Source organism: Austrofundulus limnaeus, unplaced genomic scaffold (assembly GCF_001266775.1).
Source record: "Austrofundulus limnaeus strain Quisiro unplaced genomic scaffold, Austrofundulus_limnaeus-1.0 Scaffold1084, whole genome shotgun sequence".
Classification (NCBI taxonomy): domain Eukaryota; kingdom Metazoa; phylum Chordata; class Actinopteri; order Cyprinodontiformes; family Rivulidae; genus Austrofundulus; species Austrofundulus limnaeus.
In genome coordinates this window covers 32,320-47,214 of record NW_013953486.1, presented here as the reverse complement: position 1 = coordinate 47,214, position 14,895 = coordinate 32,320, and the positions used below count along the sequence as shown (strand labels likewise).

At 40.4% G+C, this 14,895-nt stretch overlaps 1 protein-coding gene across 2 annotated transcripts in view; it reads left to right on the top strand.

Annotated features, from left to right (window-relative positions):
• LOC106534070 (catenin delta-2) overlaps positions 1–6,703 on the top strand; it is a gene marked incomplete at its 5' end in the record, with an annotated part of 41,868 nt that extends 35,165 nt beyond the window's left edge. For both annotated transcript variants that reach the window (XM_014030583.1, XM_014030582.1), the window contains 1 exon segment: positions 3,933–6,703. In XM_014030583.1, the coding sequence (XP_013886037.1) occupies positions 3,933–4,196 (264 nt within the window).
• Positions 6,704–14,895: the final 8,192 nt, after the last annotated feature.

The window sequence follows — 14,895 nt, the reverse complement described above, 5'->3', positions numbered from 1 at the left end:
AAGAATACGAACATGTTCTTGCATGAGGCCCATTGTTTCAACAAACAAAAACCAGGGAGTTTTCTTTCTTAAAGAGTTCCCCTTTGATGTCACTTCCTGTTTCACTTTGACTGAGCCAATTTCTAAAGAAAACATTCCAGTCATGTGATAAAATGGGTAAAATGTTGTGTATGCTATGTTTACTAAGTAAGGATGTTTTCTTTGACGTTTTGTATTTGAAAGATATGCATGTCACAGGCACTTTAACCTAATTAAACGTGTTGAGATCTTTAAAGAACACAAGTAGAACAGGCTAAGAGTATCCTACTACAAAAACACAATAACATAAAATAGACAAAAACCATAAAAAAATTATTGATGCCAAATGTGTTTCTAATTTTAAACATTTTTATGTCAAGATAACAAAGCAGAATGTGTACATACATTTTTAACTGTATGCAGAACTTTTGTTCAGGTTGGTATTATTACAGTCATTGGGTGTTATATTTCCACTGAAGGGTTTGCTAATCATTGTTTAAGTGACGTTCTGTCAAATAGTTGCAGTTTGTTAGGAACTTATCAGCCGTGACATTATTCAGGGAGCATGGAATATGGAGCAAAAGGCAAAAGTCTTCATTCAAATCAGAGCCATTTTTCTGTGTGCTTATAATGAAATTATTTTTCTAAAGCAACATGACGATATTAAAGAACTTTACATTAGCTAATATTGCACATCTACAATGTTTAGTTTGTCACTGTTGTCTCGGTTGAACAATGTTCATGCTACAATGCAGATGTTTGTGTGCTCTGAGAATAAAGAGGCTGCGAATATTTCAGCAGCCCAGATCAGCATGTTGAGTCAGTCTAAAGGTTTACTCTCAGCATTAGTGGGACATATAACAATGTATGTTTGGGACATGTATTCTAGCCTGAACAAAGACTTTTGTCTCTGGCGCCATACTCCATGCCAGGACTCTCAAGTTTTCATCTGAGCTTGGAGTAAGATTTTAAGCCACTGACAACACAATCACTGTTTTGAATGATAAGTAAACAAATTTAATTTAATTTGCAATGCGGACATGAAATTAAGTGGGTCTCCTCTCTGTTCTGACTGAGTTTGCTGCACAAGGCTGCTGTGAGACTGACCAGCTGTTTCCAATAACACAGAAAAAAATTGCTAGATTTGTTGCTAGTCGCATTTTTGAAAAAAAAATGTTGTTAGAGGAGGCTGTAAACTCGCTAAATTGGCAACGCTGCACCCATGCCCCCTGTTGTGTGGAAAACATTGCGCTGCACAGTGGTTCCTCGTCAAAAAAGTGTGTGTGTGTTTTAACATCAGAAGTACAAAGTGTGGCAGGTGCACTTCATGAAATGCATATGTCTCCTGGTCAGTGCATGAGCCATGATAGCCCTGCTCCATGCATTATGAATTACATCACTACTSATAAGGCACTGACTGTTGTTAACCACTGACAAAACATCACTTTTAAAAGGGCTATCCCTTTGTATGCCTTGAGACCCCTTAATTTTGGAAAAAACTAAGATTGTACACCCCCCCCCCCATACTTTTAAGACATACAAATAAAAATAAAGCACATCCACCATATATATGGGCAAAACAAAGCATTCATTCTTCTGAAAATGGATGTCCCCTACTCCCATACTGATAMTTCACAATCTTTAGTAGAACCGCAAAGAAATTTTTGTTTCCATGTTTCCACAGCAACATTGAAATTCGGCAAATGTTCTGTTCACTCTGTGGACGTGATTATACATTTTTTTATTGTGTAGAAATGTATGTCAAATGTTCAGCAACCTATTCTTTTTATTTTTTTGTGGTTTTGTAATTTTTTCAAATGAAGATAAGCTTATGGTGTAAGTCACATGACAGGGAACTAAACTCCCTACTGCAGCTTAAAGAGACAAAATCTTGTGTGGTGGGTTAGAGAAAGCTATTCAGTGCTACCTTTCTACTTTGGGAATACTGTGATGATTAATTATATTTATATTTTAAAAATCTTACATTTGACTGTATCTTGAGCTCTTAAAAACTCCCTGTTTACTGTACCCCTAGGCTGGTAAAAATCGACCCCTTGTTCATATGCTTTGCTTCATACAGTGGGTCTTGACTCTCGGCTATTGAGAAATGATTGTTTGCTGGAGGTGTGGACTCTGTTGAAGTCTAAATTGATTGGGTCTGATTTTACCCAATCCCTAACTTTTGGCCGTGATGTATGTAGTGCACCAGCTCGACTGTGAGCTATGCTAAGAAACTTACCAGAAACAACCTGTGAACAACCATCTCCTACAAAGTATTATCAAACCAAACGAGACGTCTGTAAATGAGTGCTGCAGACGTTGGAAGACAAATTTAATTTAATGTAGAAACCAAATCCAAGGCCATGGTCTTGAGCTGGAAAAGGGTATAGTKCCTTCTCTGGGTTGGGGAGAAGGTCCTGCCCCAAGTGGAGAAGTTTAAGTATCTCGGGGTCTTGTTCATGAATGGGGGAAGAACGGAGCGGGAGATCAACAGGTGGATTGGTGCTGCGTCTGCAGTGATGCAGGCGCTGTATCGTCTGTCAGGGTGAAGTGGGAGCTGAGCCAGAATGCGAAGCTCTCGATTTACCGGTCGGTCTACGTTCCTACCCTCATCTCTGGTCATGAACTTTGGGTAGTGACTAAAAGAACAAGATCACGGATACAAGCGGCTGAAATTAGTTTCCTCCGCAGGGTGTCTGGGCTCTCCCTTAGAGATAGGGTGAGAAGCTCGGTCATCCGGGAGGGACTCAGAGTAGAGCCGCTGCTCCTCCACGTCGAGAGGAGCCAGTTGTGGTGGCTCGTGCATCTGGTTAGAATGCCTCCTAGACRCCTCCCTGGTGAGGTGTTCTGGACAAGTCCCACTGGGAGGAGACCCAGAGGAAGACCCAGAACATGCTGGAGGGAAGTCTGTGTCTCTGCTCAGGCTGCTGCCCCCGTGACCCAACCTTGAATAAGAGGAAGAAAACGAAAGGAAAATGGTAAAACCTTGTCAACTCGAACCGAATGGCTTCATTCATTTCCGCCGCTGCTACAGACTAAAACAATGCAGAAAATTGACGTCATTGTTCACAACACCTTTGGTTTTTTGATTGGCTCTGCTGAAATTCTACAGAAGAAATTCATGACGTGGCAGAAAGCCCAGATGGAGCAGTGAAGGGAGATTGGAATTGAGCAGAATTGGATAGGAAGGCAGTGGCCAGGCTATGTACCCCTGCCCTCGGTTTGGTTTTACTCCGGCTGTAGGTTCTCAGGCAATGTGTCAGAATCAGTCCCATGTTTATCTACAGTGGTGTCTTTTAGGCTTGTGCAAAATTGTTTTTTGTCCAATTCATTGTCAGGAAAAACTGTCACAGATTAATATTTGCCACTTTGCGATCAGTGCTACATTATGATGACATATTTTTGTGTGCAACACACTCTAACTATCAAGCATGCATGTGAGCCCATAATATCACACCAATGGTGGAAGGCAGCACAGACCAGCTAACCCTAACACTACGTACAAAATTGTTTCATCACCTGAAACACTACCAATGCAGACCAAGCCAATGTTGGTTACAGGAAACTCTCCTCCAGCGAATGGTGGACTGGAAACAAATCTACTCAGCCCAGAAACCACAGTTCATTCAGTCAATATGTGCGTTACGATTGAAGTAAATGCTTGAGAGAGATAATGTGGGGTGTGGCTGGTTTGACTGGTAATTTGAAAGTATAATTTTAGAAAACAGGGTAGCTGATTTTGAGTCAAAATATGCAAGTGCAATTGTCATCTATTATTCATCATAATCGTCATCGACTAAATGCCATAAATAATTGTGATTCTTTTTTTTTTTTGCAATATTTCCTGACCCTACTGTCATTTGTGGTGGTCAGTTGATCAACAGTGGTAGCAACGTCTTTGCTCTGTTTTTCAGGTTTCCTCTCAAGGCTTGCCATCAGAGCCCTACCCTCCATTCCAAAACCCTCCCCCACCCGACAATGGCAACTACGAGGACCAGGCCTTCTACGAGAACCAGGTCCACGCKGGGGGTCGGCCCCCGCAGGGTGAACTCAACATGCACCTGCAGGGCCTCAAGTCCACCGGGAACTATGTAGACTTCTACTCAGCCTCACGGCCTTACAGTGAGCTGAACTACGAGACCAGCCACTACCCAGCTTCACCAGACTCCTGGGTCTGAAGGGACACACGAGTGGAGGAGGAGGAGGAGGACAGGATGAACAACGGAACACAAAACAGAGAAGAGGTGTAAAGGCTGAATGAGAGCTGAGAGGACAGTCTCTCTCCCTCCTCGTCCTCCACCCTTGTAGTTTCTGAGTAGCGTTTTAGATAAGACAAATGAGCGGGGTAGGATGGAGCACAAGAACAGAAGACACAGGGGCGGGGGTCACAACATAACGCTCCTCTCAGAAACATCTGAGGAAGGTGCGAGGTGGGAGTGCTGGGGCAACAAACAGAAGCAGAAGCAACCGAAGAGTAGCCACGCATGTGCATGCACGCCACCAACCGATCTGACAAGACACATTTTGTTTCTGTGTTACGTTCAAGATCAAAAAATAAACAAAATGTTTGAGAAAAGGCAGAAAGACACCGGGGCCTCTGAAAGGCTTTTGGAAGCAGAATGTAAAAGAGGTGGGTGTGATGAAGAGGGTAGGAAACGCAGAGGAGAAGCTTGGTGGCATAAACAAGTTTGGAATATAAGGGGAAGATAAAAGAGAAGCACGGATTGAAGGACTCCGACAGGAATTTGTGTAAAGCAGAAAAATAAAAAAAATAATTTAAAAGAAGGAACATGTCAGAGAGGCCTGGTTGAAACCTGTAAATATTTGGTATAGCAACATGGCTTGTAGTAAAGTGAAGCACAAGAAGCAGAGCTGTAGGACATGCAGTACATCACCTTTAGTTTCTCTTCATGGCTTCAGCACGGTGTTTTCCTACTCAAGACCGAGAGCGCTTCTGGACTTTTCATTTGTACCACTTTGTTTGTTTGTTTGTTTTTTTCTTTTCCTTTGGTTGTGTTTTTACTTTTTTAAAATTCTGGTTGTATAGTATTTGATGTACATTTACAGAGATGCATTGTGTACCGTACATTGCACTATTTTCTGTGTCATGTTTGGCCTTTTTGTCTCACCTCCTCACGTAACATCACGTGCCGTAACTGCACCGGAAGCTCACGTCACACTTCACGGTACTAATGTGAAACACTGGATTATGAACTGCCGGGTCACAGAGCTCCTTTCACTACTAGTAGATGGTACAGCTAAGAAGAAGCTTAAAAACACACAAGCAGCGTCTCCTGCTTTGCTTTACTTTTCTAGGCTCGCTTATGTGTATCGGCACCTAGCTTTTCTTATAACCGTCACAAATCCTCTTTTTTTCATTCGCGGGGTGGGAGTGACCTGTCCTTCATCATGTATATAACCGTGCCAAATGAGCGTTTCTTCCCCTCAGCTGAGGAGGAGGGGGAGGGAACGTTAAGGGTGCGTTTAAAGGGTCCAAGTTGAGCTGATGGTTTTTCAGCTGAACATCCTCGCGCTTCAAACGACGCCAGTTTGTACATGCTTTGGTTTTTCTAAACTGTGTTTTACTGAAAAAAGAATTTGTCTAACTGCACCAACATTAGGATTAAAAATTACAAAAAATTACAAAAACTAAAAAAATGGGAAAAAAATACGTGAAAGATTCTTTGAGGGACAATGAGATCGGGTCGAAGCATCACAAATGTACAAAATGAGTAGATTTCTGTGTTGTAAAATAATCAATGTTTGAAGTACAGCAACAACAAAAAAACTTTTTCAGACAGATGGGTGGTAATCCTAACTTCATGGTAGACAAATCTGTTAATAGAGTACGGATATATATTATATAAATATAAATATATTCTTTTTATGTGCAGATGTGGATGTCACTTATAGCAGCAACATTATGGGGAAAAAGACTTGTAAAGAAAAAAAACAGCTACATGTAGGCATTTTGTTCACTTTTTTTTGGTCAACACAGTGAATTGTCAACTTTGTGTAGTAATGTTGCCATTTGGAGTAGAGTAGACCAGGGCCCAGGGATCCACGTTGACACCAAATGAGTCCAAAAACAAGGTGCTACGTTCATTAGTATTGCCAACACATCTGTATTTCAACTCAATTGTTTGCCCAACCAATTGCTGCATTTCAGAAGTATAAATTAKGTGCAAGTTTCAGCTTCTTTGTGAAGAATCAAACTTATCATCGTGTCCAAAAAGCCAAGCTTGCACCTATGAATGCACGAGTATTTTGTCCCATTAAACCAACTGTAGCAGCTGACAATGGACCCTGGCCCTCTTTTACCCACTGCTGTTTTTAGAGGTCATCTTCCAGTGCTTAAAGCGACTCATGATGCAACTGATTCCCACAAACACACACTGGTTTTAAAAAATTACAACAAACAGATATACTGTATTTGTTAGTAAGCATCTGGAAACTGACAATGTTCTGTATGTCTTTGTGATCCTTAGGCAGAAAATCTGACTATAAGACCTGTATAGAGATAATTATGTTGGTGACCTTTTTTTAATATTTTTTTATTATTATTATTATTTTGTTTTTTGTTGTTGCTAGACCAAATGTGTTATAAAAAGGCAATTGTGAATCTTTCTAATGCCTCAAGCAGATTGCAACCGCTCCAAAAAAATATAAACAGACCACTGATGAACTTTTGGTTTCTTGAGTTGTTTTGTTTAAAAAAGGTTTGTTGATGAATTTGAAATCATACATTAAAACCTAGCCCTCCTTGTGCGATTGCCTGCCACCTTTCATGCCAGCATTTCAGACAAAGATTGTCTCACATTGAGAATTTTTAGTCAAACTTTGTTAGTAGTGAATGACTGTCAGACACTGTCACACCAAGKGTTTGCTCAATAACTGTAAAATTAGCTGAGTTACAAACATTTATTTRCTGGCTTTGTATGCACCACAGGTTAGTTTTCAGTTGGAGGAGAAAGAGGAATTTTGTAGTAAGCTGGATAAAGTGGTTGAAGGGGTCCCCAGAGAAGAGAGATTGGTGATTGGTGCAGACTTCAATRGTCATGTTGGTGAAGGGAACAGAGGAGATGAAGTGGTGCTAGGTAGGTATGGTGTGAAAGAAAGGAATGCAGAAGGACAGATGGTTGTAGATTTTGCAAAGAGAATGGAAATGGCTGTGGTGAACACATATTTTCAGAAAAGTGAGGAACACAGGGTGACATACAAGAGTGGAGGAAGGTGCACACAGGTGGATTGTATCCTTAGCAGGAGATGCCACCTGAAAGAGATTAGAGATTGTAAAGTGGTGCCAGAGGAGAGTGTAGCAAGACAACATAGGGTGGTAGTCTGTAAAATGAAATTAGAAACAAAGAAGAGGAAGAGAATGAAAACGGAGCCAAAGATTAAATGGTGGAAGCTGAAGGAGGGGGATTGTTGCAGGCAGTTCTGGGAAGAATTGCACCAGGCTCTTGGGGGCAGTGAGGAGCTACCTGAGGACTGGGAAAGAACAGCTAAGGTGGTGAGAGAAACTGGCAAGAAGGTGTTGGGTGTCCCTTCTGGTCAGAGGAAAGAAGACAAGGAAAGTTGGTGGTGGAACGAGGAAGTCCAGGAGAGCATTCAGAAGAAGGCAGCTAAGAAAAGATGGGATAAACAGAGAGATGAGGGAAGTAGGCAGGAGTATTGTGAAGCTAGTCGCATAGTGAAAATAATGGTCAATCGCAAATCCGCTAATTGCGGACCTAAATATTTCATTTGTTCTTTAGCGGACTTACTGATTTTTATAATTCATAAGCGGATTTGCACTTTCTAAAATTAAAATGCAGTACAGCTAATAACTAATTATCTACCATTCATTATTATCTTGAACAGTAGACTGTCAATGAATCACAACACACGTGATCTGTCCAACAGCACCCTTCCCAGACAAACACACTTATTGGGAAGGTATACATCCTTGCTGACTGTTGCTTTCGGACACAGTTCTGATTTCCCACAATGCTTTGTGTCTGCTTACGTAGCAGGAAAGCAATAGCAAACAGTAAACATTTGTAGTCCATACTAAAGTTTTGCATGTATTGATTTACTTTACTTTACAATCGGAGCTCCTTTTTAAAAAAAAGTTTAAACGCTGTGATGGACTTGCGACCTGTCCAGGGTGTACCCCGCCCCTCGCACTGTGACTGCTGGATATGGGCACCAGTGATCCACGCAACCCTGAAAAGGAAGAAGCGTGTACAGAAAATGGATGGATGGATGGATGGATGGATGGATGGATGGATGGATGGATGGATGGATGGATGGATGGATGGATGGATGGATGGATGGATGGATGGATGGATGGTGGAGCTCAAAAGCAATCGGCCAACGGTTTTAGAGACTCAGAAATTATTTAAAGATGTTATGCTGGTGAAGACTGACATCTAGTGGTCAACTGGAGCAACTACATGGAAAACGTCCTAATCCAAGTAGAAAAAAAATCAAAAAGAAAAAATAAGTAGGTCCTCTGGATGGGTTCGTCTTTAGTGAAACGTTTCGTCTCTCATCCGAAAGACTTCTTCAGTCTGATGAGTTTCAGGTGAACTGGAAAACTTTAAAATTCAATGAAAACATGAAAAACTTTATCCAAGCTCTTATTTTGAAGGGAATATACTAGTTTCCTGTTCCCCGTACTTTCGTTTCCCGTCACAAATCAAATCTGTCATGTATCCAGAATGCATCACTTCAGTTTTCTAATAAACAATTTTAAAATTACTTTACTGATGCTTCTTTAATGAAAATTTTACAACAAACAAAAGAAAAAGACAAAGAAGCAGCCGAACTAGCAATCCTCAACAATGTTTTACTTATTACTCCATGAGCCAAAGTTCTGTTTCAGGAAATCATATCCCCAGCAATTGGCGGCTCTAGAATTAAGTTGTAAAAAAGTTCATACACCGCTAGTTGGCAGTGTTGTGCATATATTGTACATGAATTGTCAGCTAGTAAGTGTCGAACTTGCGCTTTAAAATTAGCTTCTGCTAGTTTTTCTATGGTATAAGCGGTTTTGAAGTTGCAGACCTAAATATTTTTGTAAGTACATTAGAAATTGCAGAGCTAATTTTTGGATTAGCGCTGCCCACAACTGGCAAAGGCTCAGGCCTATGATGAGTTGTATGAGAGGCTGGACAGTAAAGAAGGAGTAAAGGACTTTTACTGTTTGGCTAAACAGAGAAATAGAGCTGGAAAGGATGTACAGCAGGTTAGGGATAGAGAGGGTAACGTACTAGTGAGTGAACAGAGAGTGTTGAGTATGGAAGGAGAATTTTGAAGAACTGATGAATGAGGAAAATGAGAGAGAGAGGAGGACAGAGGGGGGACAGATAGTGGATCAGGATGTACAGAGAATTAGTTAGGAGGAAGTGAGGGCAGCCTTAAAAAGGATGAAGAACGGAAAGGCAGTTGGTCCAGATAGCATACCTGTGGAGGTATGGAGATGTCTAGGAGAGAAGGCAGTGGACTTTTTGACCAGGTTGTTTAACACAATTCTGGAGAGTGAGAAGATGCCAAATGAGTGGAGAAGCAGTGTACTGGTGCCCATTTGTAAGAACAAGGGTGATGTGCAGAGCTGCAGTAACTACAGAGGTGTAAAGTTGATCAGCCACACCATGAAGGTATGGGAAAGAGTTGTTGAAGCGAGGCTAAGGCGAAAGGTTCAGATCAGTGAGCAGCAGTTTGGTTTCATGCCCAGAAAGTGTACAACAGATGCAGTCTTTGCTTTGAGAGTGTTGGTAGAGAAGTACAGAAAAGGCCAGAAGTAGCTGCACTGTGTCTTTGTGGATCTAGAGGAAGCATTTGATAGGATGCCAAGAGAGGAACTGTGGTACTGGATGAGGAAGTCAGGAGTGACTGAAAAGTATGTGAGGGTGGTGCAGGACATGTATGGAGACAGAGAGACAGTGATGAGGTGTGCAGTTGGAGTGACAGATGGTTTCAAGGTGAAGGTAGGGTTACATCAGGGATCAGCTCTGAGCCCCTTTTTGTTTGCAATGGTGATGGACAGGTTGGCAGATGAGGTCAGGCAAGAGGCTCCATGGACCATGATGTTTACAGATGACATTGTAGTCTGTGGTGAGAGTAGAGAGCAGGTGGAAGAGAACCTGGAAAGGTGGAGGTTTGCGTTGGAGAGAAGAGGAATTAAAGTCAGTAGAGACAAGACAGAATACATGTGTGTGAATGAGAGGGAGGTAGGTGGATATGTGAAGATGCGAGGGGTAGAGGTCAGAAAGGCGGAAGACTTCAAATATCTGGGGTCAACCATCCAGAGCAATGGACAGTGCAGAAAAGAGGTGAAGAAGAGGGTGCAGGCAGGATGGAGTGGGTGGAGACGAGAGTCTGGGCTGTTGTGTGACAGACGGATAGCACCAAGAGWGAAAGGGAAGGTTTACAAGACCGCAGTGAGACCTGCTGTGATGTACGGTTTAGAGACAGTGGCACTGTCTAAAAGACACGAGGCTGAGCTGGAGGTGGCACAGATGAAGATGCTGAGATTTCTGTTGGGAGTAACGAGGATAGACAAGATTAGAACTGAGAAGATCAGAGGGACAGTGAAGGTGGAGCAGTTTAGAGATAAAGCTAGAGAAGCCAGGTTGAGATGTTTTGGACTTATGTTGAGGAGGGATAGTGGATATATTGGACAAAGGATGCTGGAGATTGAGCTGCCAGCCAGAAGGAAAAGAGGAAGACAGCAGAGAAGATTCATGGATGGAGTAAAAGTGGACACGGAGATGGTTGGTGTAACAGTGGAGGAGACAGGGGATAGAATGAGATGGAGGCAGATGATCCGCTGTGGTGACCCCTAAAGGGAGCAGCCGAAAGACAAAGAAGAAGAAGAAGATTTACGTTGATTAGCCGTGGCAGCCATCTTGTATTGGACTCCAAAAGTGAATCAGCTGTTTATGTATACAACCAATAATTTTTTGTCTCATTGGAATCTGTCCAGTGATTAATTAGATATTTTGTAACAGATAAAACTGGTTAAGTTGTTAACCAAAGATGTTATACTATGTATGTCACTCAAGATATATGTTGGAGATGATGCTCATATCTGTAAAACTGAGCAAGTTATGGTCATTTGCCATTTTCTAAGGTGACAGTCATTTTTAATTGAATTGATTTCAAAAGTTAATCTGTTGTAAATGCACATCTATTGCTTATTTCCCAAAGGTTTCAGTGAAATCCATGCTGTGGTTCATGAGAGATTTTGCTAACAGATAACGTTAATTAAACACAGATCTTGTTCGATCACTCAGTGCTATCAGGCTGGGTTTAGTCTCAGCTACCAACATGTTAAATTTTAAGTGTGAAATTGACTGCGTTCATTTTTGTGCTGTCTAAAATTGCTTWGCTGTGGCGGCCATCTTGAATCAGATTACCTCCAAAAATGAATCGCTGCAGATGTTAATCTAGGTGATAAACATTCTCAACAAACCCAGCTTACAAGCCGGTCCCCATCCTCTCTTTGTTGTGCTTTGGCTCTTCGCCAACACATAACTATGACAACCGTGGATGTGGCAGTGACTGACAACGGTTAAAAACTCCTCCTGGCTCTTATTGATTGTTTTCAATCAGGCGCAGTCTGCTTCATGGCGCTGACAGGGCAGGGTGACAGTTTCATTAAACAGGTCAAAAAGTAATTTTTCATTTTAGTTTCACTGATGTCCAGCAGCCTCCTTGAGAGAGCAGAATGCACCGTAGCACTGAAACTGTAACAAACAAATTCTCTTGACCGTGTAGATTTGTGAAGTATTTAACTGTACACCTGCTTTCTAGTTAAACAGTTCAGTCGGCCGATCACAACCGGCAGAAAAGAGATCCTTTTTTTTAGAACTGGTGGTACAGCTGTGTAAATGTGCAGCAAATTAAATCTGCAGGAATTTTGTGATGTAAGAATACACGGAACTGAATCAGTAAGATATGTTTACTTAAATGAATAGAACTCATAAAAACCCTGATCTGTATGAAAGAAAGAGAAGAGGTAAACCTACATCCAGAGCATGAAGCACTTTCTGCAAGAATATCATATTTCTGCTATAATAACCATGTCCTGTGAAACTGGCTGATAGTGAAAATGCTTATATGTTTTTGAAAATAGAGTTGTTTAAAGTTAATGGCAGTTAATGGCTACTTCTAACTAACCATTAGCTCATCAATTTAGTCACAATACACTATATTTCTCCAAACTGAGGTCATTCTAAGAGCTATCATCGACAAATAAAATAATAATTGCTCATAATTTTTCAACAGAACCTCACGACAAATAATCCAAACCATCTATTTAAAGCATATATCAAACTCAAGGSCCACGGGCCACATCTGGCCCGTATTGACATTTTATCTGGCCCCAAAGGTAATACTTTAAATATGGAATAGTTTTATAGTTTTTGGCAATGTAGTGCATTCTTCTCATGACAGCTGGCCAACTTTCAGACCAAGAAAATCACATTTTCAGAYGTTATTGAATTTGGTCTGGAAAGAGCAAGAGAATCAGCTTTAATTATCATTTTCTGCATTCTCTTCTTAGTTTAAAGTCAGATAATTAGACTTTTAGTGAGGGTTTTCATTGTTTACCTGATTCACTAGATTGTGATAAAATGTATTATCTAATAAGCTGTGGTAGGCACTAAAACACTAACTGGAGAATTAATTTCCTGATTAGTGCTTTAGGGCTTTTGCTAATTTTAAAATTTATTAGTGGATTAGCACTTGCTAAATTTATAGGCTAAATTTAGAAGCACTAACTCAGGTCTGTAAATGAGATTGATCAATGTTAATGTTAACAGCTGACGGTGAAAGGTTTCACTCATTTTGTTCATATATGTGTCACTTATCCACCAGGTGAAAATATATTAACAATATATGAACACAAAAACAGCTGTGGAATGTCAAGAAGTCTTAAGAGAGCAACATGGTAATACAGTACGTGACTCATGTTGTCTGTTGAAGAACGTTCATGGGTTGACTGGGTTATTTTAGTGCTTCAGAATTAGGTTTTGCTAAAACTTTCAGTGCATTAGTGCTTTAGAATTAGGGGACCTAAATATTTGAGTTAGTGTTTTAGGGTTAGCAGAACTGGTTTTTAGATTAGTGCTGCCCACCACTTCTAATAATCATAAAACACAAGAAAGAAAAACACAAGAAAAAAGCTGAAAAGGTGTCTTTTTAACTTTCATATATATATGTATTGTTATCTGTTAAATGATTTCTGTTCTAAACGCCACATAAAACATAATTTGGAGAAAAATTTGTATTTCTAAGCTTAGCACAAAAAGTTTGGTAGATTGTTTCTTTGTTGTATCAATGCTTCTTGTCAATAAATCTTATACCAGACACCTGGTTGGCATCACCTGAGGGTACTAGAAGCTCAAAACAGCTGTCAATAGAAACAGCAAAAAAATTGTTTGGCAAAGATAGAGAAAATGTGGCAAATTTTTCGTATCAGCTCCACTGCTCATCCCACATATGCAAGTTCATAAATGTGGCAAAATTTAAGGGAAACTTTATTTTAGTAAATACTGTCAGAAATTAGACTTGGCTTGAACCAAGTTTTGAATTTTAGCCCACTTGTGTAACTGATTTAGACCCCACTGCTTTAAACCAAAGCAGTGCTGATGGTTTTGTTCTTTATGTTTAGTTGTACACAGGAGTCTGTTGCTTTTGTGTCAACTAGAAATGTTTGACCATTTGAACAAGCAGTAACTAATATAAGTGTAGATGAAAATCATGTAAAATAAGTAGCCATCAGCTTTAAAAATCAGAGCTACTGGATTCTCCTGAGGTCATTAAATGTTGGGATGTGTGTGTCAATGCATCAGTACCACAGGCACCTGCAGACTTGTTGACCTGTGAAGGGTCATGAGTGCTCTCTGGTGGTTACTGAGGAAACTGCACAACAGGTCAGGATGGCAGCCATTTTAGTCTTGAGGGTTCAATTCAGCATGACTCTGTGCAGATGAATCAACTCTGCAGGATCAGACTGTGTCTGGCTCAGGTGTTGTGTTTTTGGCACACATAAAAAGCTGCAGTGCTGGAACATCTGTCCGCTCTTCAAACAGACACCTCACGTCAGGTGAACAGCATGCGTAAGACTCTGTCTGCTGACTTTACATGGTTAACTTCAGCAGCAGTGTTTTTGCAAGAGTATCTTGTCCTAAAATAGAATACAAAATGATCTCAGTAGTTTATTGCTCAAAAATCCATTCACAACTTCACAAACTTTGATGAATGCTTTATTGACAGTGGTATAGCCTCTAAACATGGTTTATTACAGCCAGCAGTAGTTCTGTTGATTTCCACGTACAGTTTAAAAAAAACACACATTATATAGTTTATTATTATCCAAAGCAAAAACATCCTGTTACAAACTCCTCTCCAATAAAAAAGAAACAAAGATGTGGATCAATAAAAAGAGGCGAACCTTCATTGAAGCTTCATTCAGGAGTGTCTACACAGGTAGAAAATATCCATATCCAAGTATGAATGAAAATGTTTCCATCATAAGGCAAGGGACACTGAAGTGATAGGTACGTGTAACTTTGGCTTCTTTTTTGTGTTTCTATGGAAATATTTGTGTAATTGGTCCAAATTTGAGCCATTTGGGACTTTGTCTCAATTCAGGCGTTGCAGCCCTATAGACCAAGGTTTATGGAGGCCACACCCTTTGCAGTCCAGGTTGGGGTTAGCTCCAGAATCAATACTTTTAATTGCATTTTATTAAACATCACTTTGCAGCAAAAATGTCATCAGTTGCTAAACATACAATTAAAAACAAATTCTTCCATTTATTGTGAATTTCCAAACTCCACTATCTTTGTTTTCTTGTTTGGTTTAATTATGACGCAATGAATC